Genomic DNA, 26744 nt, shown 5'->3' with positions numbered 1-26744 from the left:
TGTATGTATGTATGTATGTATGTATGTATGTATGTATGGTTTTCACGCATAAACTAGGTACTGGACCGATTTTGATGAAATTTGGCACAGATAATCTTTAGACCCTGAGAAAGAACATAGGCTACCTTTTATTGCGAAATATGTACCACGGGCGAAGCCGGGGCGGACCGCTAGTACAATATAAATTTTGTGTTATTTTAACCTTCTTTTCTTCCATCATTACACCAGTACTACTTTAAAATTACTTTAAAAGTACTATAAAATTTTCCAAGTAAATTCCAACATTTCCAACAAAGATATATTTGCAATCGTGGGGTTATCCTCGCTATTTACTTACAAGGAATTATCAAAACAAAATCGTTACTTTCAAATTAATGTTAATCTCTTTTAGCACAAAAAACATAATTTTACTAAATTATGCATGAAGAAAATGCATTTAACCACTCTATATAAATATCATTTTCGGACGCCAACAGCGCGCCCGATGCGCGCCGCGCCGCTTGTATATGTCCCGCGCCTTAGAGATTAATATTATTGAATACTAGCTTCCGCCCGCGACTCCGTCCGCGCGGATGTCGGTCTTCACGTGGATGGTTGATTTCTCCATTTTGAGTAACTCTGACAATGACATCTTATAAATATCTATTGGACCCTTAGATATAAGCTTCTTGATTGGACCCAAATACGGCTAGGCCTATAATAATACGCAACGTGTGTTCGCGGTTCTACAGAACAACGTCTATGGATAAAACTGAAAAATTACGATTAATTTTTTTTCTAAATATTTTTCCAGGATAAAAAGTATCCTATTTTACGCCCAGGATAATAAGGTATAATTATACCAAGTTTCATCGAAATCGAACCGTTAGTTTTCACGTGATGTCTTCACATACAGACAGACAGACAGACAGACAAAAATTTTTTAAATCACATATTTGGGTTTGGTATCGATCCAGTAACACTGCTATTTATTTTTTCAAATTTTTTCAATGTACAGAATTGACCCTTCTACAGATTTATTATATGTATCGATTTTTTTTTGGTCGAAAAGCGTCTACCCATATTACGTTCACATATTATTATTCAGAAGTACACAAATAATTAATTTGTAACACTTATATTTTTTATCAGCCTGTAGATAAAGAGGCTATAATTCAATATTGTAAATCGATTCCTACATGATATTCATCCTCGATAATCATTATTACGTTTCCGCTGAAACATTGGTCTGAAGCAAAACATTTGCTTAGTAGATATTAATTCCGTCAAGATGGCGCACTGCTATGTGACGAACATAATTTGGTGTAAGTTATTATAGGCTTAGTGATCATATTTACTTAGTTAGAGGCAAAAATAAATATACTAGACGATATTGCGTAAAAACAAGATTGCTTCAAGACAATTCAAAATATTTCGTACAATTGGTTATTTTTTTAGCCTCATTTTTCTGTAAACACTTCCCTTGCTTCGTTTATTTATCTTTGCACTGCATTTTCGTAATACATAATTCGTGGACAAATAAATAAAATTATGAATAATTATCATTTACAATAAATACTCTTTTCCAGGTATTTGCATAATAATTTCAATCCAAGTACCACATTCACTGAGCACCAGGTTTCCTCGACAATCTTGCATATGTAACAAGATTTATCAACCAATATGTGGCTCGGATAATCAAACCTATGGTAACGAGTGCCTTCTAAAGTGTGCTAATGATGAAAGCAAAGAAGGAAACCCCATCATCGGTGCTTACCCTGGAGAATGTAAGGAAGAAGATTCGTGCGCTTGTTCCGAAGACTCCAAACCAGTGTGTGGATCTGACAAGACTACATACAGCAACGAATGTTTTCTTAAATGTGCTAGTGATAAGAAGAAAAATGAAGAGGCTCCAATAACTATGGAGTATGAAGGAGAATGTAAGAAAGAAGAGGATCCGTGCGTTTGTACAAAAATTTATTTACCAGTTTGTGGTTCGGATAATACTACCTACAATAATGAGTGTCTGCTGAAATGTACAAGCAATGAAAACGTTAAGAATGGTAAATCTGATATAACCTTAGCCTATCAAGGACAGTGTAAGGAAAAAGAAGAGGATTCATGCGTATGTCCTTTCATTTATCAAAGAGTGTGTGGCTCTGATAAGACGACGTATAACAATAAATGTCTCCTCAAATGTGTTAGTAATAAAAATATTAAAAATGGAAAACCTCCCATTACAATAGATTACGATGGGCCGTGTAAAGAACAAAATAAAGATAACGATCAAGATTCCTGTATTTGCTCTTTCATCAACCAACCTGTGTGCGGTTCGGACAAGGTCACATACAACAATGAATGCCTGCTAAAATGTGCAAATGATGTGAATATTAAAAATGAACAGCCTCCTATTACTACAGCTTATGAAGGGCAGTGTAAAGAAAAAGAAGAAAACCAAGATTCCTGCATATGTCCATTCATTTACCAACCACTCTGTGGTTCAGATATGGTAACATACAGTAACGAGTGTCTGTTAAAATGTGCGAGTAATATAAATATTAAAAATGGAAAATCTCCTATTTCTATGTCATATGAAGGAAAATGTAACTCGATTGATGCTGATCCAGCTAAACAGAAAAATGAATCGTGTGTGTGTCCAATGATTTACGAACCGGTGTGTGGCACAAATCAGAAAACATATACAAATGAGTGTTTCCTGCGATGTGATAGCTATAACAATACCAAATTCGACAAGCTTCCAATCTTCGTAGATTATGAAGGAAAATGTAAAGATCAAAGACCATGTGATTGCGCGAAAATATATCAACCAGTTTGTGGCATTGATGGCGTGACCTATGGAAACGAATGTGAATTAAACTGCAAGAATTTCGAATTGGAACAATATGGTCGAAGACCTGTAACAATTGTTAATCAAGGAAGATGTCCAGAAAGTTGTATTTGCGTTAACATTTACGAGCCAATATGTGGCACTGACGGTAACACTTACCCTAATAAGTGTGAGCTATCATGCAAAAATAAAAAAATGGAAAACAAAGATTCGTATATCAAAATTGCATATCCTGGAATATGCAATAAGGCGTGTAACTGTACATCTGAAAAAGGAGAAGTGTGTGGGAGTGATGGACAAACTTACGGAAACGTTTGCGAATTAAACTGCGAAAATGAAAAGTTGGAAGAAGTTGGCCTTTCTCCTATTACAATGTACAAAAAAGGAGCTTGCCAGTATACATGTGATTGTCCCTACGTAGTACAGCCCATATGTGGCAGCAATCAGAAATCATATAAGAACCATTGCATCCTAGACTGTGTAAATAAAAATGTTATACGTCCCTATGAACGCGTACAAACGTATCCCGGATATGAATATAATAATAATGAAATTAAAAATTATAATGGATATAACATACCAAATAACTATGGAAATTATTATGATTATAACTATGGATATGATTACAACACGATCAGTCCAAATTATTTCAATCCTTATGACAATTATGCATACGGAGGCTATCCACAGAATAGATACAAACGAAATTTGAACGATGAAAGTTATAAATATTCAGAAAATAATGCCGACAGTAATTATAGAAGTGAAGAGCGTAGAAAATACGAACAAGGGGAAAATTACGAAAACAATAACAATCAGCAGGGTAACTATAAATCAGGAGAGAATCTTCCAATTACAGTCCAGTATGTCGGATTCTGTCGAGACTGCTACTGTTTCGAGGTTTATAATCCAGTTTGTGGAAGCGACGGTAGGACTTACGAAAACGAATGCGAACTCAATTGTAAAAATAATAAGTTAAAAACGCTAGGTGAAAAGCTCATATACGTGGTGTATCCAGGCAAGTGTGGTTTCTGCTACTGCCCTGATGTATACATCCCCGTGTGTGGAAGTGATGGTAAAACTTACACAAACACTTGCGTATTGGAATGCGAGAATAAAACTCCAGGAAATAAAAGAGTAGCCATAAAGTATTTAGGAGCATGCCATGAACATTAAATCAAAAATTTTAAGGTGATATTACGTAATTAAAATGTAGATACTGTAGTCTGATATGATAAGTATTTCAAAATGTGCTTACCATTTATTTATTTTGTAAAAAGCTTGGTAAGTACATTTGTGTATACCAATTTGTAGCTTAGAAAATTAGGACTGCTGGAAATCTGAGTCATGATTTTACTGCAGCGAGTTCTAAGTAACTATTTGCCAAATTTTGATTAAGTATAATATTAAAATTACAAATATTTTTTTTAAGCTGATTTAATGTTTACGTAAGTTAAGTTGCTCAAATAAATATTAAAACATTTACCTATGTGTAGTTTTATTTTTGCTTTGTTTATATTCAGTTCATTTATGTATAGGTTAATTTAATATTTTTTATGTCCATTTCACGATAACTGATAATACAATATAAATGATAAACAAGTTAACGCCGGTCCATTCTAAAAAGCCACTCTTTATTCAGTTTAGTGATACCAAAATTTATCCTAACTAATACATTCGTCTATGTGACGAAATCATCAGTTTGTGTTGTCTCGTGGTGCATAATAATATCAATTTAACTGACCAAAATATGTGTTGGTATAAACGTTACATTCAAATACTTTTACTTGTTGTTGTTGTGCTTGTTTTTGTATGTTCTAATACTGAACAACATTGAATTCGAGTTTTCGTTTACACTAAGAGATCGCGAAAGAATGCTCTTGATCTAGCTCTAGCTCTGTGTTCGTTTGTTCTACATGCATTGTTATATGAGCCCAAATATTTTCTGACTTATCATCAATTGTTAAAAAAAAAAGACAGGTTGCACTCCGGGAGTGCCGGCAGAAGTGAAAACTTGATTATTAACGTTGAGTTCTCTCCATCCGTCTTACCATAATATTGTAATACTGTGGTCTTACGCTTTTTCGATCAGGTCACGTGTCCTGACGCGAGTTTAAGATTTTATACCCATTACAGAAAAAGTGCTCAACGCCGCTAAAAAAGTTTTCACTTCAAAAACCTAAGATAGATAGAAAGTGAAGAAATATGAACTCAATGTATAAATATAATAGGTTACATATAACAAATGTTAGATTCACAAACTTATTCAAGTGTCCTTCATAATAATTGTCGAATCCATATTAACTCTTATACTTAAAAATTATAAATGAAATTTAAACAGTTGCTATAATTCGATTGTAGGTATTAAAAGCAAATGAAATTTATCATCTTTATTCTGTTTAAATATAAAAAGGATAGGTCGAACAAAAACGTTTTAATAGTGATATTTTATTTAGTCTGCTATTTCAATTCATGTTACCGTTCAACTTCTTATCTTTCCTCCAGCCTCTTCTTTATCTATGTATTTATTTAACCACCAGTGAAATAACATAAGCGATCCATAACATAGCAAACATTAAGGAATTTCACGACGTTTTAAATATATCATTTAAGGAATTAGACTAGAGTAGATAATTTTTGAAACAAAAAAAAATCGCAGTCGGATGAAACCCATTAGAAAAGGAGGGGAATATGATAAAAATGTAAGGAAAAATAAATTACGGTCAATCCGAGTTCGGGAAGCGGGAGGGGGGAGCTTTAAAGAGAAAAAAATGGTTTCTCTCGATTTCCGACAAAACTACAAGTCCTATAGAAAAAAGTTCAATGGCAAAGTTGTAGGTAATTAAAAGTTCTACAATTTTTGTATTCACAATTTTTTCACATAACCTAAAAATTTAGGTGAAAAATTCAAAAAACCAAGTTTTTGGTCTTTTATTTCTATCTACTTCAAAATTTATTTTTTTTCTACGAAATTTGGTGGAAACTTACTTTATTATGTCCCAAATACACTGTAATTTATTTGATTGAAAATATTTATTTTTTCGCCTTATTTTGAATTAATACCAAAAAAACAACCTAATTTTCAATCGAAAAGTCACCCGTCAAAATATCAGCTTTTTTCAAAAACTTGGGGTGCCTTTTATTCATTGAAATCTCTACTTTCATATGGTGTAAAAAAAATAAACACCACCATAGTAAATGTTCTCAAGAAATGCATACAAACAGTCTGAAAATTAGCTTTTACTAAATCAGGCACACTTCTCGAACTACCTGAAATGTTTTTATCGACATCATTTTGCTTTTGAATATGCTGTAAAATATTAAACTTAGAACAGATAATTATTTTTCTTTTGAAATATTACCGAAAAGCCGATACAAGAGAAGATATAGAGTTCAAGAAGTGTGCCTGATTTAGTAAAAGCTAATTTTATGACTGTTTGTATGCATTTCCTGAGAACATTTACTATGGTGGTGTTTATTTTTTTTTACACCATATGAAAGTAGAGATTTCAATGAATAAAAGGCACCCCAAGTTTTTGAAAAAAGCTGATATTTTGACGGGTGACTTTTCGATTGAAAATTAGGTTGTTTTTTTGGTATTAATTCAAAATAAGGCGAAAAAATAAATATTTTCATTCAAATAAATTACAGTGTATTTGGGACATAATAAAGTAAGTTTCCACCAAATTTCGTAGAAAAAAAATAAATTTTGAAGTAGATAGAAATAAAAGACCAAAAACTTGGTTTTTTGAATTTTTCACCTAAATTTTTAGGTTATGTGAAAAAATTGTGAATACAAAAATTGTAGAACTTTTAATTACCTACAACTTTGCCATTGAACTTTTTTCTATAGGACTTGTAGTTTTGTCGGAAATCGAGAGAAACCATTTTTTTCTCTTTAAAGCTCCCCCCTCCCGCTTCCCGAACTCGGATTGACCGTAATTTATTTTTCCTTACATTTTTATCATATTCCCCTCCTTTTCTAATGGGTTTCATCCGACTGCGATTTTTTTTATCTTTTCATTATTTTCAAAGGCTTCTACCCCAGTCTAAATATAATTATCATTATCTGAGGCCATTATAAGCATTTCTATAATGAGACATATTCTAGACTACTATTAAATGACATCCTTTAGTACAAAAGGATGCAATTTATTGGTTTGATAAGTCCAAATTTTGCGAACAAACGTGCACACGTTACAAGACTCTATATATATACAATATACATATTATGTTATTACGCTTCGCATTTGCCATATTATGATTAGAATACCATTGAATAAACAATTGTCAGGCCACATATATATATATACGACTTTATTAATTTTATTTAGCAAGCGCATATTCATTTTCATGGCGAGTAGTACTGCCATAAAATGAAGAACCATCTTTGTAAGTTTTACATATTTTTTGTTAATAAAAATTACCTATAATTTATATAGTATAATTAGTATTAGCTTTTAGTAGTATCTAACTATTTATATACGTTTATCTCAATAGCGCAGACGTTTCAAGGTTATATAAAATTACTATTTTGTATCGAAAATTGACCGGAAGGAAGTTAGCGCGGAAAGTTTTTTTTTTTCTATTTATTAATATCTCAAAAAATTGCTCCTTAAATGCTCCATCAGAATCAGTAATTGCTCCACTTCTATAATTATTAGTTTATTTATAATTAATTTAAAAAAAATCCAAATACTGAAAACTTGATTTCACTATAGAATGAAAAATATTCACTTTTTATAAAAAAAAATCCAAAAAAATTGCTCCCAATTTGCTTTATTAATTACAAAAAAAAAATTATTTAAATTTGATAATTTTTACAATAATTAATTGAAAAACTATGTTTGCATAGTAAACTGTACGGCGCTGTGACGTCATCATTTGTCGTTGCGACGAATAAGGGCCATATGGTTAGGGAGCCAGCAGCAGATTTTATGACCAAGTTCCTCTCAAGCGGTAATTTGTAAAATGCATCAAAGTATAGTATTATGAAGCCTCGTGAACGTCAGCTGGAGCTCGGTTGGGGGGATGAGCGGCTGTAGCCTCCCACGCACGTAGGAAAAAAAAATATATTAAGTCATTTCCTCTCAGCTAAAAATTTGTCAAATTGTAGCTAACCCAATATCTCAACGAAAAAAAATAATCAGCTGGTTACAACGTGGTGTATTGTACGTCAGCTGGTGTCTCGAACATGAAAAAAGAACAATTATTTTCCGTGATTTCCTCTCAAACAAAAATTTACCTGATGATAGCTTATATGTAACTGTGGATAAATATATAAGTCAGCTGGCTGTATCTTGGTGGAAAAACCGTCAGCTGATACTTTGAAAGTTATTACATAGGAGTTAGACAGAAGCATCTATTGCCAATTTATATGCATCAGCTGACTAGGTTTTCCTCAACTTATTGCTAGCTGATTTTTTTTATTTATCGCATCAGTATATTAACAATCAGCTCACAAATTTTCATCTGAGAGGAAATGACGTATCTTTAATTATTCGACATTGCGCTTCAATATAAGAGTTAAGTTGAAATAAACATTCAGTATCAATATTTTTGAAACGAATAAGTATGTAAGCAAATAATTTTATATATTTAAATAATTAAATAATCAATTAGCAATAAATGAACTAGTTACTCGATAAATAATATTTATTATATAAACTTGATAAAAAATGATAATGAGAACAATATGATTTATTCGTTTTCGCTCTGGCTTGAGTCACTTTCCTCTCTTTCCGATTCATTATCAGAGTCGTTATATACCAACGATGTAAGTTTTGCAGGACGTCAACATAAAGTCAGATTGAAATAATTTCTCGTAAATGTTAATAAATGTTAAATGAAGAGTTTGTTTGCCATATGTACGGATTTAATCGTCTAAAAAAGATCAATGATTAACGTAGTTATTTTTATTTAATACTTTTTAGTGTATTTTTCAACACGAATCCAACGAGCCCAAACTCGATACCTAAAGTTGAGTCAATATATTACCGAGTTCCTATGGCCACCTTCCGATTCCATCATCAAATCAGCTCTATATCATGATAATGTTTCATCGCTATCCAATTTACATACGTATACAAAATTTCTGCTCAATCGGTTACCAGGAAGTGAATCAACTTTACTTGCTTCATTTCAATTAAGTCATCGAGATTAGACAAAAATGCTCATAAAATAAAAACTACTGGGCCTATCCGAATAAATCCGAATCCGAATTTTTATGGGACCAATTCGACACCATTCCGCATCAAACAAAAAAAAAAGAATCACGTCAATCGTTTCAGAAACCTCGGAGTAATCGGTGAACATACATAAAAAAAACATACCGGCCGAAATGATAACCTCCTCCTTTTTTTTGAAGTCGGTTAAAAAATCAGCTAGCAATAAGTTGAGGAAAACCTAGTCAGCTGATGCATATAAATTGGCAATAGATGCTTCTGTCTAACTCCTATGTAATAACTTTCAAAGTATCAGCTGACGGTTTTTCCACCAAGATACAGCCAGCTGACTTATATATTTATCCACAGTTACATATAAGCTATCATCAGGTAAATTTTTGTTTGAGAGGAAATCACGGAAAATAATTGTTCTTTTTTCATGTTCGAGACACCAGCTGACGTATAATACACCACGTTGTAACCAGCTGATTATTTTTTTTCGTTGAGATATTGGGTTAGCTACAATTTGACAAATTTTTAGCTGAGAGGAAATGAATGAATGTATTTTTTTTTCCTACGTGCGTGGGAGGCTACAACCGCTCACCCCCCCAGCCGAGCGCCAGCTGACGTTCACGAGGCTTTATAATACTATACTCTGATGCTTCTGACGAATTATCTCTTGAGAGGAAATAATGAACCCAATTTGCACCTGGCTCCCTAACTAATATTTACATCTATCAGCACTGCAGCGATATCTATAGACCTTAATGTTTATGTTTTCTTATTTATATTATTTACTAGATTTCCGCCCGCGGCTTCGCCCGCGTTTTCAAAGGAAAACCCGCATAGTTCCCGTTCCCGTGGGATTGCCGGGATAAAACCTATCTTATGTGTTAATCCAAGTTACCCTCTATATGTGTGCTAAATTTCATTGTAATCGGTTCAGTAGTATTTGCGTGAAAGAGTAACAAACACACACACATCCTCACAAACTTTAGCATTTATAATATTAGTAGGATGGTATTATAAGAAAGGTTATTAATTATCATGCAATTATATGGTTCTGATGATAAGAATAATAACAAATAATTATGATTCTGTGAATAATTTTTGTTTTATTGAGACTTCAAGTTAGGATTGCAGGTTCGAATGATAATAATTTTTGTATACTCTTATGTTCTTGGAGCATCCTTCATGCTCCATCATGGAGCATTTAAGGAGCAATTTTTGACGTGACAACGTCTTATAATTCGTTGGAGCCGGCTGCACGCACGAAAAAACATGACTCATGCGGCGTTACCTCGCTCTGAGGCGTTCCATGTAATAATTGAAGTGCAAGCGAGAGCGCGGAACGAGCGACAAAGAAGCACAATCGGACGTTGTCACGTTCAACTATCGTCAGTAAACCGACTTTACAGACGACCAATTTTTTGAAATATTAATTATATATTAATTATTTAAATATTATAATATATAATATTAATTATTTAATAATTATATTAATTAAAAAAAAAAAGTTTTTCGAGCTAACTTCCTTCCGGTCGAAAATTGTTTCCTTCTTAAACACATTTTATTTTTTTATTTTTTTTTTACATAATCATTGATTAAGAATCATTATTGAATAACTTCTTAAGAGCCAACAAAACGAATGAGAGAATTCAAAATTAGGTTTTCCTATTATCTATTGCTGTCGCGCTATGCCTCAAGCCTCCCCCGTAGAGCGCGACAGGGACAACTGCAGCTCGGGCCGAAAATACCTATAATAATTACGCAAATTCTTCGATCCGTAGTCCCCTGTTTCCTCCTCCAATACTGGACCGATTTAATTACTTTTTTCATAATTTAGTACAGAAAAGTGTAGGCTATGTTTCTACGTTTTGCTTTTTTTATATTATAACTAGCTTATCACCCGCGGCTTCGCCCGCTTTCTCTAAAACCTAATAAATGATATATTAAAACCTTCCTCTTGAATCTCTCTATCTATTAAAAAAAACCGCATCAAAATCCGTTGCGTAGTTTTAAAGATTTAAGCATACAAAGGGACATAGGGAAATAGGGACAGAGAAAGCGACTTTGTTTTATACTATGTAGTGATGTTTAAAAATTAGTTTTATGGAAGACGGAACATAACGGAAAATCTGTCCTCTTTCTTACGTTTTGAAAGATTCATATCTTTTTTAATAATTAAGATGTGACAAAAAGGAAAACGTAGGAACATGGCTAAAGTTACCATAGATTAATAGTAAAAAATATATTGCTCTAGTGGCACAATTCAGGGAGAAAACAAGGGACTACGTTTGTATGGAAAAACGGCTCTTTTGTTTGCTCTTAATATTTTGAAGTGTTTCGATCATTTTTATGGGACATAACTTAACTATTATGTTATCGTGGTGTGTTTTAATGGTTACTAAAATAATAAACTAGCTAAAGAACTTGATTTTTAATTTTATCTCAGTATTATGAGTCATATTTTATTTACAATCAGTAATTAATATTTATTGTTTTTCAGGTATATTCACTATAATTATTATAGTCCAAACATCACAATGTTACACAAAGAAACCACAAAATTCTTGTACATGCACACGAGAATATCAACCAGTATGTGGATCAAATAATGTAACCTACAGCAACGAATGTGGACTCGAATGTGAAAATACACAAAACGGAAACAAACAAATCACAGTCGCGTATGATGGGCCATGCCGCAAACATTGTTCTTGTCCAGAAGATGATTATATTCCGGTGTGTGGCAGCGATTTTCTAACATATTTCAGTGAGTGTCATTTGGAATGCGAAAATAAACAGCGAAAAGAATCGAGGTATCCCCTTTTTGTAGTGAAATACGACGAGTGTGATGACGAATTGTTACATTGTTATTACATTGTGTTACATTGTCGAATATTGCTGACTTGGGCTATAAACCCCACCGGCCTATATCGCGGTATCAGCAATATTGTACGTATATAACACGTTGATTTCTTAGTTTTGGGGCTTCTCTCTTAATGGTCGCATAACCACCTAAGCTACGGTTTCACCGGCTTAGCCTGAGAGGAGCACCAGTACCAGTAACCGCGCGGGGTGCAGGGGACGAATCCCTATCCTATAGAATACATTAAATTCTATACTGTGTGAATTAAATAGTAAATTATTGTGTATAATAATTGCGAATAAAAGTTGTGTTGTGTTGTGAAAAATAAATATTTTTTTTACTATATTTGTGTTTTTTTTTTTTAAACACAAATACACCACAAACTAACATTGGTGTCAGAAGTAAAGGGGATTTTTCATCCCTTGGTCGCCCATACCCTGACAAGGTCGACCTGATTCACACGGTGGGCCCACTACGACGCCCTTCACGAGGGTACTAGTACCGCCCGCTGCAAATTGAAGAAGGATTCTCCCTGTGCCGAGGGTTCACTGCCCGGCACCTGTACCTCCGCCGCTACCAGCTGCTGCCGTCGCTGCCAGGACTCCACTGTGTCTGATTCACTATCAGGCACCGAGTCAGCCAGCCAGCCACCGAGCCAGCCAGCCAACCAGCCAGCTAGCCAGCTAGCCAGCCAGCTAGCCAGCCCAAGCCTCATAGCTCGCCATCGAGTCACAAAAGCTATACCGGTGTATTACGAAACCCGGTAACACGAATACATCGCGCCACCGACAATAGGGTGTCATATGTCGCTGCGTGTCGTCATCGCCGCATTCCTGTGAGTGTTTCGTTACTTTTTATTGCCATTTATTTTATTACGTTATAATATATTTTATCATTGTAAAAGATGTCCAAAAACGAGACTAAGTCTGAGTGTTCCGTTATGTCTGAAACCGAAAATATTCCTCTTAATGTCTTACTTAAATTTATAAAACCTTTCGACGGCGATAGACAAAAATTATCGTCGTTTATTAAGAATTGCGAGAGCGCAATAAACCTTGCATCCAGTAGGCAGAAAGACATACTATATCGTTTTATTATATCACAGTTAGAGGGAAAAGCTGAATTAGCGTGTTCACTGAAAATTTTTGATAGTTGGCAGGACTTAAAATTATTTTTAAAGGCCACTTTCGGTGAGACTAAACACAGAGATCACCTTTTGTTAGACCTTCAGAATTGTAAACAAAAACAAACTGAAACTGTTTCGCAATATAGCTTAAGACTGGAGACATTCCTTACTCGTCTTCAAACCGATATCGCGCATTCAACAAAAAATCCGGACGAATTAAAAGGGCGCATAGCTAGCACGGAAGACCTTGCTTTACATACCTTTTTGTTAGGGTTGCCGTCCTATATATCCACAATTGTTCGATGTCGTAACCCTACGACATTATGTGATGCTATTAATCTCGCGGTGCAAGAAGAAAAATTGTACAACTACGTTCAGTCATCAAAGACTATTGAACAGAGGCCCAAATGTAGTTCCTGTGGGAAATTAGGTCACACAGAAAGGTCCTGTTTCCTCAATCGTCAATTCAAACGTAATATTCACACTGTTTCGCATGATGCAAAGCCATCAACTAGCTCAAATACTACTGCACCATTTTCTAATTCTCAAATTTGTAGATATTGTAAGCATGCAGGCCATAATATTACGGAATGTCGTAAGCGCCAATATAATAATTCTCGGCGACAAAATCACTCTGAACATAAAGTTCATGAGATTTGTGAAGATAGTAACAATGACTCGTTTTTAAACTAAGAAGGATTCCGTTTCCGCGTCGTACGGAATCATCGACTCAAACCGACGTGACTTATGACTTATCTTATACTAAATCTTATTTTACGGCTCAATCTCCCATATCGGCTCAATCTCCTACATCGTCTCAATCTACTATATCGTCTCAATCGACTCAATCTACTATATCGGCTCAATGGTCTCAATCTCCTATATCAGCTCAATTGTCTCAATCTACTATATCGGCTCAATCGTCTCAATCTACTATATCGACTCAATCGTCTCAATCTACTATATCGACTCAATCGTCTCAATCTACTATATCGGCTCAATCGCCTCAATCTACTATATCGACTCAATCGTCTCAATCTCCTATATCGGCTCAATCGCCTCAATCTACTATATTGAATCAATCGTCTCAATCTCCTATATCGACTCAATCGTCTCAATCTCCTACATCTACTAAATCTCGAAAATCGACTCAATCGCGTGTATCTATTCAATCTCGTAAGTTGACTCAATCACGTGTATCAATTCAATCTCCTCAGTCAAATGTAACTCCTAAATCATTTAACACGAAAAAGTCCCGTACTAAATCTACCTATTCTACATTTCCTAATCCTCCTATATCGAAAGGTTATCGGTCTAATAATTCAGTTAAGACAACTTGCAATTCTACTATTAATCTTCCAAATAGAGTAACTCAGAACAATACCAATTCAGAATCTTTTGAAGCTATTTATGAAATTAATTATAATAGTAAAATTCACTTACCTCATGTTTATGTTAAATCCTCATACTCAGACAAGCCTTTAGTACTTCTTGTTGATTCTGGTGCAGCTATTTCACTTTTGAAAAAATCATCTTTGCAATATGAACCAGAATTGATACCTAAAGTTATAAAATTCAAAGGTATCGATAAACAATCTGAGTATACTGAAAGTCTTGGTCAAATTAAATTTGATTTTAAATTCCCAGATCATTCTATTATCACTGATTTTAATTTAATTCCTGATTCTATTGATATTAATTTTGATGGAATTATTGGCAATGATTTTCTTAAGTCTAAAAATGCTAAGATCGATTATGAGACCAATATCCTGAAGATAAATAATTATTCAATTCCTCTCCACCTTACCAAACCTGTATACACTGTTCCGGCTCGATCCGAAATGATTATTGAGTGTAATGTCACAAATCCTAAAGTAACCACTGGTTTCGTAGAAAAAACCGAAATTCAGAATGGAATTTTCATCTCCGGTTGTCTAGTTTCACTTAAAAGTAATAATCACGTTAATGTGTCTGTCCTGAATACTACTAGCTCTGACGTTATAATTAAGTCTATTTCAGTTGAGTTGAATCCCTGTGATTTAATTGATCAATTCCAAATTTCAAACACGAATGTGGTTTCTGAAACATCTTTAGAGAGAGTAAATAGGGTGCACGAACAAATAAGATCATCACATCTTAATCCTGAGGAAACTCGAGCTCTTTTTGATCTGTGTACCGAGTTTTCTGATCTGTTCCATCTTGAAGGTGATGCTTTAACTTGTACAAATACTCTTAAGCATGAGATCAAAACTACTAGCTCTCAACCCATTCATGTAAAAACATATAGATACCCTGAATGCCACAAAGAGGAAGTCAATAATCAAATTAACAAAATGCTAAATCAAAAAATCATTAGGCCTTCTAATTCTCCCTGGTCTTCACCCATCTGGGTAGTTCCTAAGAAGCAAGATGCTTCTGGCCAAAAGAAATGGCGCATCGTAATTGATTACAGGAAACTCAATGACATTACAATCGGTGACGCCTATCCTATTCCTAATATAACTGATATCCTTGACCAATTAGGACATAGCAAATATTTCAGTACCCTGGATTTAGCATCTGGATTCCACCAGATATGTATGAGTGATAGCGACGCTGCAAAAACAGCCTTTTCAGTTCCCAATGGTCACTTTGAATACACAAGAATGCCATTTGGTTTGAAAAATGCTCCCGCTACATTCCAAAGGTTAATGAACCAAGTCCTCTCTGGTCTTCAAGGTCTCCACTGCTTTATTTATTTAGATGACGTCATAATTTATAGCCACGATCTGTCTTCCCATATCCACAAACTCCGACTCATATTCGAAGCACTTAGAGAACATAATCTAAAGTTGCAACCAGATAAGTGCGAATTTCTTCGTCGTGAAGTCGCTTATCTCGGTCATACTATTACTGATAAAGGTGTATCTCCTAATCCCGATAAAATAAAAGCTGTTATCTCATATCCTATTCCTAAAAGTCCTAAAGATATAAAATCCTTTCTCGGCCTAGTAGGCTATTATCGAAAGTTTATTAAAGACTTTTCCAAAATCACAAAGCCACTTACTTCTTTACTTCGAAAAGATGTTGAATTCAATTGGTCTCAATCCCAAACTCAAGCATTTGAATCCCTTAAATCCATGTTGACTAATGCTCCCATTCTCCAATATCCTGATTTTTCTAAAGATTTTATACTCACCACAGATGCTTCTAATTATGCATTAGGCGCAATCTTATCTCAAGGTGATATTGGTAAAGATCTCCCAATCGCGTATGCCTCTAGAACACTTAATAAAGCCGAAGGTAATTACAGTACAACTGAGAAAGAACTGTTAGGAATTCTTTTTGGTGTTAAAACCTTCAGACCCTATCTTTACGGTCGGAAATTTAAAATTGTCACCGACCATCGCCCATTAGTCTGGCTTTTTAATTGCAAAGATCCCAGCAGTAAACTGGTGCGCTGGAGATTAAAGTTAGAAGAATATGATTATGAAATTATTTACAAACCTGGTAGAGTAAATTCTAACTCCGATGCCTTATCTCGACCTCCTATTAACGCTATTAACGACATCAACGACACTGACGGTACAAGACTTATCACCAACCTATCCTATGAATCCTTTATTAGAAACCGTTCTAGTCCCACAATGTGTGATACCGAAGTTGTTGAACATAATGAAAATCTTTTAAAGACAACTTGTTCAGTTATAGCTTATCCAACATCAATCGATCTAGATGACTCAAATCCTTATTGCAATAATATCTTAGAATTATTAGATGACAAACAGTCCTTTATACTATCAGAAAAGGAACTGCATAAAATCAAAATTTCAAAAGTTAATAACAAGATTTACTTTCATCTTTTTACAAAGGTCCATCATTTTGAATCTGCATCTTATAAAGATATACTTTTAGTCTTAAAAGAATTACGTAAACAATTAGTTATATATCATCCTAATGTAAAAGAAATTTCTATATCTGATTTCTCAAATCCTTTTGACAAACTAAGATTTCCATTAATTTATGAGATGATTATTTACGTTTTTAATCAAACTGGAATTAAGATTAATATTTATCATAACAAAATGATCTATCCTACCCCTACTGAAGTCCCAACTATCCTAAAAGACAATCATGACTCACCTGTAGGCGGACATTCTGGTTTTGCACGCATGTATAGTAAATTGAAAGAACTATATTACTGGAAAAATATGAGATCCGAAATCGAGTCTTATGTTAGAAATTGCCCTCAATGTCAACAAAACAAAGCGTTACGTGCTACTAATCGTGCTCCCATGGAAATAACTTCTACTTCCCATGAGCCTCTTCAGAGAATTGCGACTGACATCGTTGGTCCATTACCAGAATCTGGTCCTGAGAATTATCGCTACATTGTCACTTTTCAAGACGATTTAACTAAGTATTCTATGGCGTATCCTATAAAGAATTCTACGGCAGAACAAACATCTCAATGTCTTATTCAGTTTATCTCTCATTTCGGTATTCCTAAGACGCTTTTGTCTGATCAAGGTGTCCATTTTATCGCTGAAGTTTATAGAAATGTTGTTTCCCTTTTTAAGATTAAACATCTCTTTTCTTCTCCGTATCATCCGCAAACTAATGGTGCTCTTGAACGGAGTCATGCAACTCTCAAAGAATATCTCAAATCATATGTTAGTGAAAATCAAGATGACTGGCATAAATATCTTCCTACCGCTCTAATATCTTATAACTCCGCTGTTCATTCATCTACTAACTTTACTCCTCACGAACTTTTATTTGGTTGTAAGCCCCATATTCCAAGTTCAATTTATGACATTTCACCTGACTTTACTTATCCTGACTATATTAAAACACTTAAGCATAAATTTTCTATATCTCGAAACTTAGCTCGTGAAAATATTCTTAGAAGTAAAGAAAGATCGAAACAGTATTATGATAAGCATTCGCGAGTAGTATCTTATAATGTCGGGGATATGGTATATATCAAACATCATCATAGATTACGTAAAGCACTGTCTCCCATCTGGAAAGGCCCGTACAGAATCGTAAAAGTTCATAACAACAACAACGTTACTATTCTCATCAATCGCAAACATACTAGATTTCACGTTGACGAAATTAAACTAGCTCATGAAAATTCTCTTCCAGGGCCATCGCGCCAGGAATCATGACATCATCGTCAAATCCAACGACTCCTATCATCAACAGCCCCGGTCTCTTCTTTGATCCTATCGGTACCGTGAAATACTCTAACGATTATTACAAAATCTTAACGTTTTCTGATATTTCTTATTTGCAACCTCGTTTTGAAACACTTAAACATAATCTTGAAACTGCTAAATCTATTTGTTATAATCATCCTTCTAGCCAATTGCGTATTGATTGCACAAATGTCCTTAGTCCTTTAGAAAGTTTATACATTAATGTTTTTAATAACTTCAATTCTCTGTCTCATCTCACTTCATCTAATAAGTCTAGATTTAAAAGAACAGCTTGGTTAGGTTTCGGAGGTCCCACACTGAAACAAGTATTTGGTACTCTCGACGAAGACGACGCAAAAGCTTTTACTGACGCGATTAACGCAGTCCAAGATGATCAAAGACACTTGGCCACGTTAATGAAATCTAATATACATATCGTCTCTTCTACTATTTCCACATTTAATCAAACTATTCACAGACTCAATGACAATGAACTAACTTTAAATGAAAATATGGAAAAGCTAAACAAAATATTCGAATCAGTTTCTGAGAATACAAATAAACTCCAAGCCAATTCTCATCTCGCTATGACGTTTAGTGCTCTCGAAAGTTCCCTTATGATTTTAAATTCCAATCTTAGAAACTTACTTGATGCTATTCTTTTTGGCAAATTGAATGTAGTTCATCCTTCGATTTTAAGTCCAGTTCAACTTTTTCAAGAATTAACATCTAGCTTAAATAAAATTAATGTCAACTTTCCAGTACCTATCGCATTAAATAATATACACGTCCTTCTTGATATTGCCGACATTTCCTCATTTATGAGCGACAGTAAGCTTATTTTTGTTGTTAAGATTCCTTTAGTTACACTTACAGAGTACAATCTATTTCATGTCTACGCTCTACCAACTCCTCATGACATCAATAACCCACACTCTTTTGCAATGATAAAACCTAACGCTAAATACTTGGCAATAACCACGGACAAGTTAACTTACTTTGCGTTTGACAATCTAAGTGAGTGTAAAGTGATAACGAGCAAATCTTATGTGTGTAAACTCAGTAATATTGAGTCCAGTGTTTCTAACCCCACGTGTGAAGTGTCTATCCTTACGGAATACATTCATGAACTCCCCACTAATTGTGACTATAAGTTAATTCTTGGTAATATAGATATATGGCAGAAAATTAGTAATAATAGATGGGTATATGTACAATCAAATATTTCTAAATTAACAATGAATTGTGATGATATTATTAACGATTATGATATAGTTGGATCCGGTATTCTTAAAGTGCCTAAAAATTGTAAAGCATTTCATAAATTATTACAATTCACGCCTTCTAGTGAATTTGAACTTAAAATTCATATACAAACTCCTACTTTTAATATTATAGAAGATGATTGCTGTTCCAAAACTAGAATCAATAACAGCATCCCTCATCTTACTCATATAAAGTTATCTCACATCAATCTCGATTCTTTACAATATGTTTCTCATAGATTAGATCAGAATAGCGACGAATTAACAAAGATAGAAAACCAACCGTATCACATTCGTTACGGCTATTACTTTAGCATTATAACTACCTTATTATCAATAACAGTATTTTCATTCATTTCATATAAACTTTATCGCTGTTTCTGTAATTCTCGAAGTCGACAAAATTCTAATTGTTGTGTACAAATCTTCAATCGTGTTCATACAAGATCGACAACAGCCATAGAGCACAGATCAAGAACAACACATTTTGAAATGAATGAAGTATCTGATGACTCTTCTTCTCCTAGATCTATAAGGAGAAATTTAGAATTTAATTAAATATCATTGTATTGCCATTCTAAATCTTGTTACATCCAGTTTCATATTATTTTTATGTGCCTTAATTTTTATTCCTATTTCTTATATAAATGTTAGCTTATATTAATTTCTAAATCTTATTTCTAGACCCAATATCGATGTGTTATTACTATTTCAAATTTTTTATTTTATTTTACTACTAAACCCTAGATTATTATTATCCTAATTCAATTTCTAAATCGTAAATCGATGTTGTACTATTTCAATGTATTTTTATTTTACTACTAAATCCTAGATTAATGTTATCTTAATTAAATTTCTATATCGTAAATTTATGTTATACTATTTCAATTTTTTACTACTAAATCCTAGAATAATGTTATTCTTATTTCTAAATCATAAATTGTTTTAATTGTAAAATGTTTTATTTCAATTGTTTAATTTTATTACTAAATCTTACATTAATGATTTAATGTGTACATCGTAAATTAACGTTATGCCATTTCAATTCTTATATTATATAAATGTTGTGCTATTTCAATTCTACATTTTTGTTTTTATTTTTATTATTATGCTAGTTCCTACATCATAAAATTACTATTGTTCTGTATTATTTTTATTAAATTTTGATTATTTTTTTTGTGTCACGTATTCTTCTCTGCATCCCCACATCATTATTCAAATTTTATTTTTCTTTTATATTTACTATTTCAATTTTGCTTTAATTTCAATTTCAGTACTTTAGATCTTTCGAGATTATTTTGTTTCAATTTCAATACCCTACCTCCTCTTATTTACTATTTCTTGTTTACTATTTCTACTCACATCCTTTTATTGTAGGATGTTCCGTTTTAAAGGAGGGAGGTGTTACATTGTTATTACATTGTGTTACATTGTCGAATATTGCTGACTTGGGCTATAAACCCCACCGGCCTATATCGCGGTATCAGCAATATTGTACGTATATAACACGTTGATTTCTTAGTTTTGGGGCTTCTCTCTTAATGGTCGCATAACCACCTAAGCTACGGTTTCACCGGCTTAGCCTGAGAGGAGCACCAGTACCAGTAACCGCGCGGGGTGCAGGGGACGAATCCCTATCCTATAGAATACATTAAATTCTATACTGTGTGAATTAAATAGTAAATTATTGTGTATAATAATTGCGAATAAAAGTTGTGTTGTGTTGTGAAAAATAAATATTTTTTTTACTATATTTGTGTTTTTTTTTTTAAACACAAATACACCACAAACTAACAGAATGTAACTGTCCACAAAATTATAGCCCAGTGGTAGGTGACGATGGGAAAACATACAGCAATCAATGTGCTCTCGATTGTGAACTTGAAAGAAGAAGGAAAGCTTCCACCCCCGTAAAGTGTATTTGTTCTGATAAGTATAATCCAATATGTGGAAGTGATGGAGTAACTTATGACAATGTCTGCAAGTTTGGCTGTCAAAACAGAGGATTGCAGAGGAAGGGCAAAGAGCCAATAACAAAAGCAAATGATGGTAAATGTGAAGAACTTTGTTTGTGTACTTCGGATTATCGACCAGTTTGTGGATCAAATAATGAAACCTACGGCAACAAATGTGAACTTGATTGTGAAAATAAACAGAATATAAAGAAAATCTCAGTAGCGTATGACGGTCCATGCTATGAACAATGTAATTGTAAAAATGTAATATATAAACCGATATGTGGAAATGATGGGAAGACATATGATAATGCGTGTACATTTGACTGTAAAAACAAAGAGCTAAAACAAAACGGTAAGGATCCTATTGAAAAGTTTAGCGACGGTGAATGTTCTGAAGGTTGCCTTTGCCCTTTCAATTATAACCCTATATGTGGTAGTGATGGAAAAACTTACAGTAATCAATGTGCTCTTGATTGCAAAAATAAAGAAAATAAAAAGAAAAATAATCCAATAGTTAATAAAGTAAGTGATGGTAAATGTAGTGAACCTTGTGTTTGTACACTCAACTACCAGCCCGTATGCGGAGACGATGGAAACACTTATGGCAACGAATGTGCTTTGGATTGCAAAAACAAGGATCGCAAACGTAGAGGTTTACAACTAATCAAAAAAATAAGAGATGGCGAATGTACAGATGGATGTGATTGTCTTGCTGTATTTCAGGAAGTATGTGGCAGCGATGGACAAACATATTCAAACGAATGCAAATTATCATGCGAAAGTCAACGTCTAGAACGAATTGGGCTGTCCCCTCTCACAGTGGCGGATAATAATGCCTGCAATAATTCATGCAACTGCTACACATCGGTTATCCCCGTGTGCGGTTCAGACAACAAATCTTATAAAAATCCTTGTATATTAGAATGCGCCAGTCGCTCGAAACAATTCTCTATCACAGTACAGCACACGGGAGCTTGTCGCAAATGTGACTGTTCAAAGAATGGTTATGAACCTGTATGTGGCAGCGATGGGAACACCTACGACAATGAATGCAAATTCAATTGCGAAAAGGACAGAGTACAAAAACTAGGAACGAAACTCTCTATAATTAATAAAGGCGATTGTGGTGGATGCGTTTGTTCTAAGATATATGAACCGATATGTGGCAGCGACGGAAATACATATGGAAATGAGTGTGTGTTTAATTGTGAAAATAGAATCCGAAAAAAAGACAAAAGGTCTCTACTGGAAATCAGTAGTAGAGGCCAATGTGGTTTCTTCAACTACTACAACTGCAAGGCTTGTCCGCTGCTGTACCGCCCTGTTTGTGGTGACGATGGCAACACCTACTGGAATGTATGCTACTTACTCTGCAGGAGCATGGCCAACGCTATGAAAGCTCTTCCTGCGATTAACCTCTGCAAAAATGGACCTTGTTAGAACAACGTTTAACTTGTTACATTAATTTAATCGAAGTTTAAAATTATTATGTATTTCGGTCGATGTTGTTAAAATTAATAGTAATTAACATGTAATGACTTTATTTGATCACGATCGGTGTTAAAATGGAATGCATATTCGTTGTTTTTGCACGAAAATTGTAACCTTAAGATCGGAATTTCTAATAATTAATTACATTGTTAGACTTTACAAATAAACTATGATACGAACATGTTTTTTTTTTCTTTTTAACTACGAATGAAGGTTGCTAATATACATATTATGTATAATGTTTTTGTTTACATGTTATGTTTTTATATGACGTTAAGTAATAAAAACTTATTTAGTTATAAAACTCATTATAAATTCCGGAACAAGTTTTATAATAAGTGACATATCACACTAGCGGATTGCGAGCGGTTTCAAAGCGGAGCGGGTGCGCAACGAATACGTTGCGGTTGCGCAGCGAATTCGTTGCGGACGCGTGGCAGATGCGCAACGTTTACGTCGCAGTCATGTACACTCATTAACAAAATGGAATCCGTGCTGGTTGTTACTTATAACTTGTGATAGTATAATAATTATGAGATCATTATTTTTTACGAGTTTCATAACATGTTAATGTTTAGGGTATTGTTTTATCTATTAAATCTTGGTCGAAATGCAATCAGATAACTTAATTGCTCATTAAGAAAGTTCATTAGTGAAATAAATGTTAAAGCTCCTTAACTAAAACAGGGCTATCTTATTATTAGATAAATAGCAGTGAATAGAAAATTTTATCAAGCAACCAGCAACTCACTATCACTTTGCTCATAATTAGGTTCACAAAATCTCTTTATAACATACGTTGCTATGGGAGAGATTATACTGGTCAGTCGTTACATACTTTTGGAATGTATGGTACATTCTAAAAGTCCTAGTAATTCAATTTTATAGCACCTTTTTTTAACAACTCCAGTTGTTATTACATCTTTAGTTAACTGTTAAGTAAGTGCATTTCCACAGTACGGTTAAAAAATTGAGTGCTACAGAAACGATGGAAATATTGAATGGAAGTTAGGCAAGGCGGAAGGGCTGGCTTTTGTGCGAGAGTATACAAAATGACGCGTCCGCAACGAATTCGCTGCGCAACCGCGGCGTGTTCGTTGCGCGCCCGCAACGTATTCGTTGCGCACCCGCTCCGCTTTGAAACCGCTCGCAATCCGCTAGTGTGATATGGCACTAAACTAGCGGTCCGCCCCGGCTTCGCCCGTGGTACATATTTACGTTTTCTCTACATAAAAACCATCCTCGTACTTCAAGGAATATAATAAAAAAAGAATTATCGAAATCGGTTCAGCCGTTCTCGAGTTATGCGCTTACCAACACATTTTGCGATTCATTTTTATATATAAGAAGATAATTTATTACATACATACATTCTTTCTTATTCATCTATTAATTATTTCAAATAATTCCTTAAAAATCACATAAAACATTGGATTCTTCCCAAAAAACAAATTAGTTTTCATAATTATCAAACAAAAATTGGGCTTCGCTAAAAATCCAATAGCCAACAAACGATGCCCTACAAACTATTTTCTAACAAACTATTTTTTAAACCCTTTGAGAGTCATTCCAGTCGGCCGCAGGAAAAAAATGCAATGCAGGGAATAGGGCACTAGAGGAAATTACTTCACAATTGGCCCAACCGTAAAACCCATATAATATGAAAAAGTGAAAAACCTTTAAATAAAAAAACGCCTGTCAATTTTTTTAGGCAATATCGCCTGTTGTTAATAGAGTTGCAATGTAAAAGGGGCAAAATTTTATTTCACATTTCAGATTCATATTTTATTTCATATTATCATTTATTTGAATATCCATATTTTTAATTCGAATTATAGTTACGTTATCTCTTTGATACAAAGGATTACTTAACAAACAAAAATTATAATAATGACTTGGGTACATGCATAGTATGATCTCATATATTCGTTTAGTTACGTTTCTGAACACTTGTACAAACTTCAAGAAATAAAAAAATACGAATAAGCAATTCTTTGTCACCAATTTCAAAGAATGCTCGTATATCAATATTCAAAATATCATTAAAGTGTTCACTGTTCACATTCGATAAAATAAAATTGGGCTAATTATAATAAAAGAAAGTGAAAAACTTGTTCATAAATTCGCGAATATGAGCACTGACAAGGTTATCGACACTATAATGGTAATTTTGAAAAATAATTACGTTATTTACATTTATAGGTACATTATGTTATTGTCTGTCTGTTTGAACAATATTTAACAAAACTATTTTTACAATTATATTTTTTTAAACTTACATTAACATTTTACGGGTTTGTGGGATATTTGAACATTTTATTTTTTTACTTTTATTTAACCCGGCAGTTTTTCCTTTATCTAAACTCGCTTTTACACTTAATATTTTAATACATGTAGATCTCTATTATTATGTATGCTTGTTTCATAATATACAGGGATGGCCCTGTTAGTGTTAGGAAATAGGTATATCAATTATTAAACCTTAAACTAAAATACTTTGCAAACGATTCAATATGAATAACATATTGTATAACGTTAGTATCATTATAACATAATTACTATCGATGACATTATTACAGCTCATTAAAAACAATTGTCTGCGATAGTAATGTATAAAATAACTTGACGATGAAATAAAAATATATAACAAGTGATCAAGCGGGAAAATGAGAGAAAAAAGCTGTAAGTGATTAGGTTGATTTTATAATATTTCTTTTAAAAATATGCAGTGAATCACTACATTTAGTCGATTTTCATTTTATGATTTTCAGATGTATTAGTCTTGCTGATACAGAGTGCATTGATTGCTGCTAATTCATACGTTCAACAATATGTTGTTGAAGCTCAACCAATATGCCCATGCGAATATAAATACAACCCAGTCTGCGGCTCTGACGGCATCACGTACATGAACGATTGTGTCCTCCAATGTGCCAGCAATCAAAATCCATCCATAAACAAAATAGAAGACGGTGAATGCGAGTCTTGCATCTGTCAGAATGTTAACTTACCGGTATGTTCTCTGGGAGGTCTGACGTTTCCCAACGAATGTGAGCTAGCCTGTGAAAACAAAAAGCGTATAAATGCCAAACAACCAATCATATATCTTGCGTACAGAGCCGCTTGTGTTGGACCTTCAACTGGATGCACAGAACTAGCTTCTCCAGTTTGCGGGACAGATGATATTTTGTATAGAAGCAAATGTGTCCTTGATGTCACTAGTAGCTACCTCATTAACCAAGGTAATCAACCCATTGAAGTTAAAAATAATGGCGCTTGTTTAGATGGATGTCTTTGTCCGCAAGATACCCAACCAGTTTGCGGCAGTAATGGTTGTATCTACAACAATCCGTGTTATGTCGCTTGCCAGAACAGAAGGAACTCTTGTTCCAAGTATCCTTTCATAGATATCGCCGACGATAGCGTGTGTTATTCGTGTCACTGCGAACCAGAACAAAACCCTGTTTGTGGTACAGATGGTAGGACCTATGACAATCCATGTGAGCTTAACTGTGAAGCTAAGAGGCCAGGAAGTTCGCATCTAAGTGACATATCACACTAGCGGATTGCGAGCGGTTTCAAAGCGGAGCGGGTGCGCAACGAATACGTTGCGGTTGCGCAGCGAATTCGTTGCGGACGCGTGGCAGATGCGCAACGTTTACGTCGCAGTCATGTACACTCATTAACAAAATGGAATCCGTGCTGGTTGTTACTTATAACTTGTGATAGTATAATAATTATGAGATCATTATTTTTTACGAGTTTCATAACATGTTAATGTTTAGGGTATTGTTTTATCTATTAAATCTTGGTCGAAATGCAATCAGATAACTTAATTGCTCATTAAGAAAGTTCATT

General features: G+C 34.0%; 1 protein-coding gene across 1 annotated transcript; it reads left to right on the top strand.

Annotated features, from left to right (window-relative positions):
* The first annotated feature begins 1270 nt into the window (after window positions 1-1270).
* Window positions 1271-26448, top strand: LOC149482554 (uncharacterized). The gene is made up of 5 exons (XM_089704121.1): window positions 1271-1304; window positions 1569-3989; window positions 11501-11935; window positions 21235-22830; window positions 25658-26448. The coding sequence occupies exons 1-5, from the start codon at window positions 1271-1273 to the stop codon at window positions 26446-26448; spliced, it is 5277 nt and encodes a 1758-aa protein (XP_089560247.1).
* Window positions 26449-26744: the final 296 nt, after the last annotated feature.

The sequence above is a fragment of the Colias philodice genome, chromosome 15 (genome assembly GCF_061535455.1).
Source record: "Colias philodice isolate Cphi_HAF_F1 chromosome 15, ilColPhil1 Martin Lab GWU primary, whole genome shotgun sequence".
Taxonomy (NCBI): domain Eukaryota; kingdom Metazoa; phylum Arthropoda; class Insecta; order Lepidoptera; family Pieridae; genus Colias; species Colias philodice.
The sequence above is the reverse complement of the archived record's forward strand: the minus strand, read 5'-3'. Positions and strand labels throughout refer to the sequence as shown.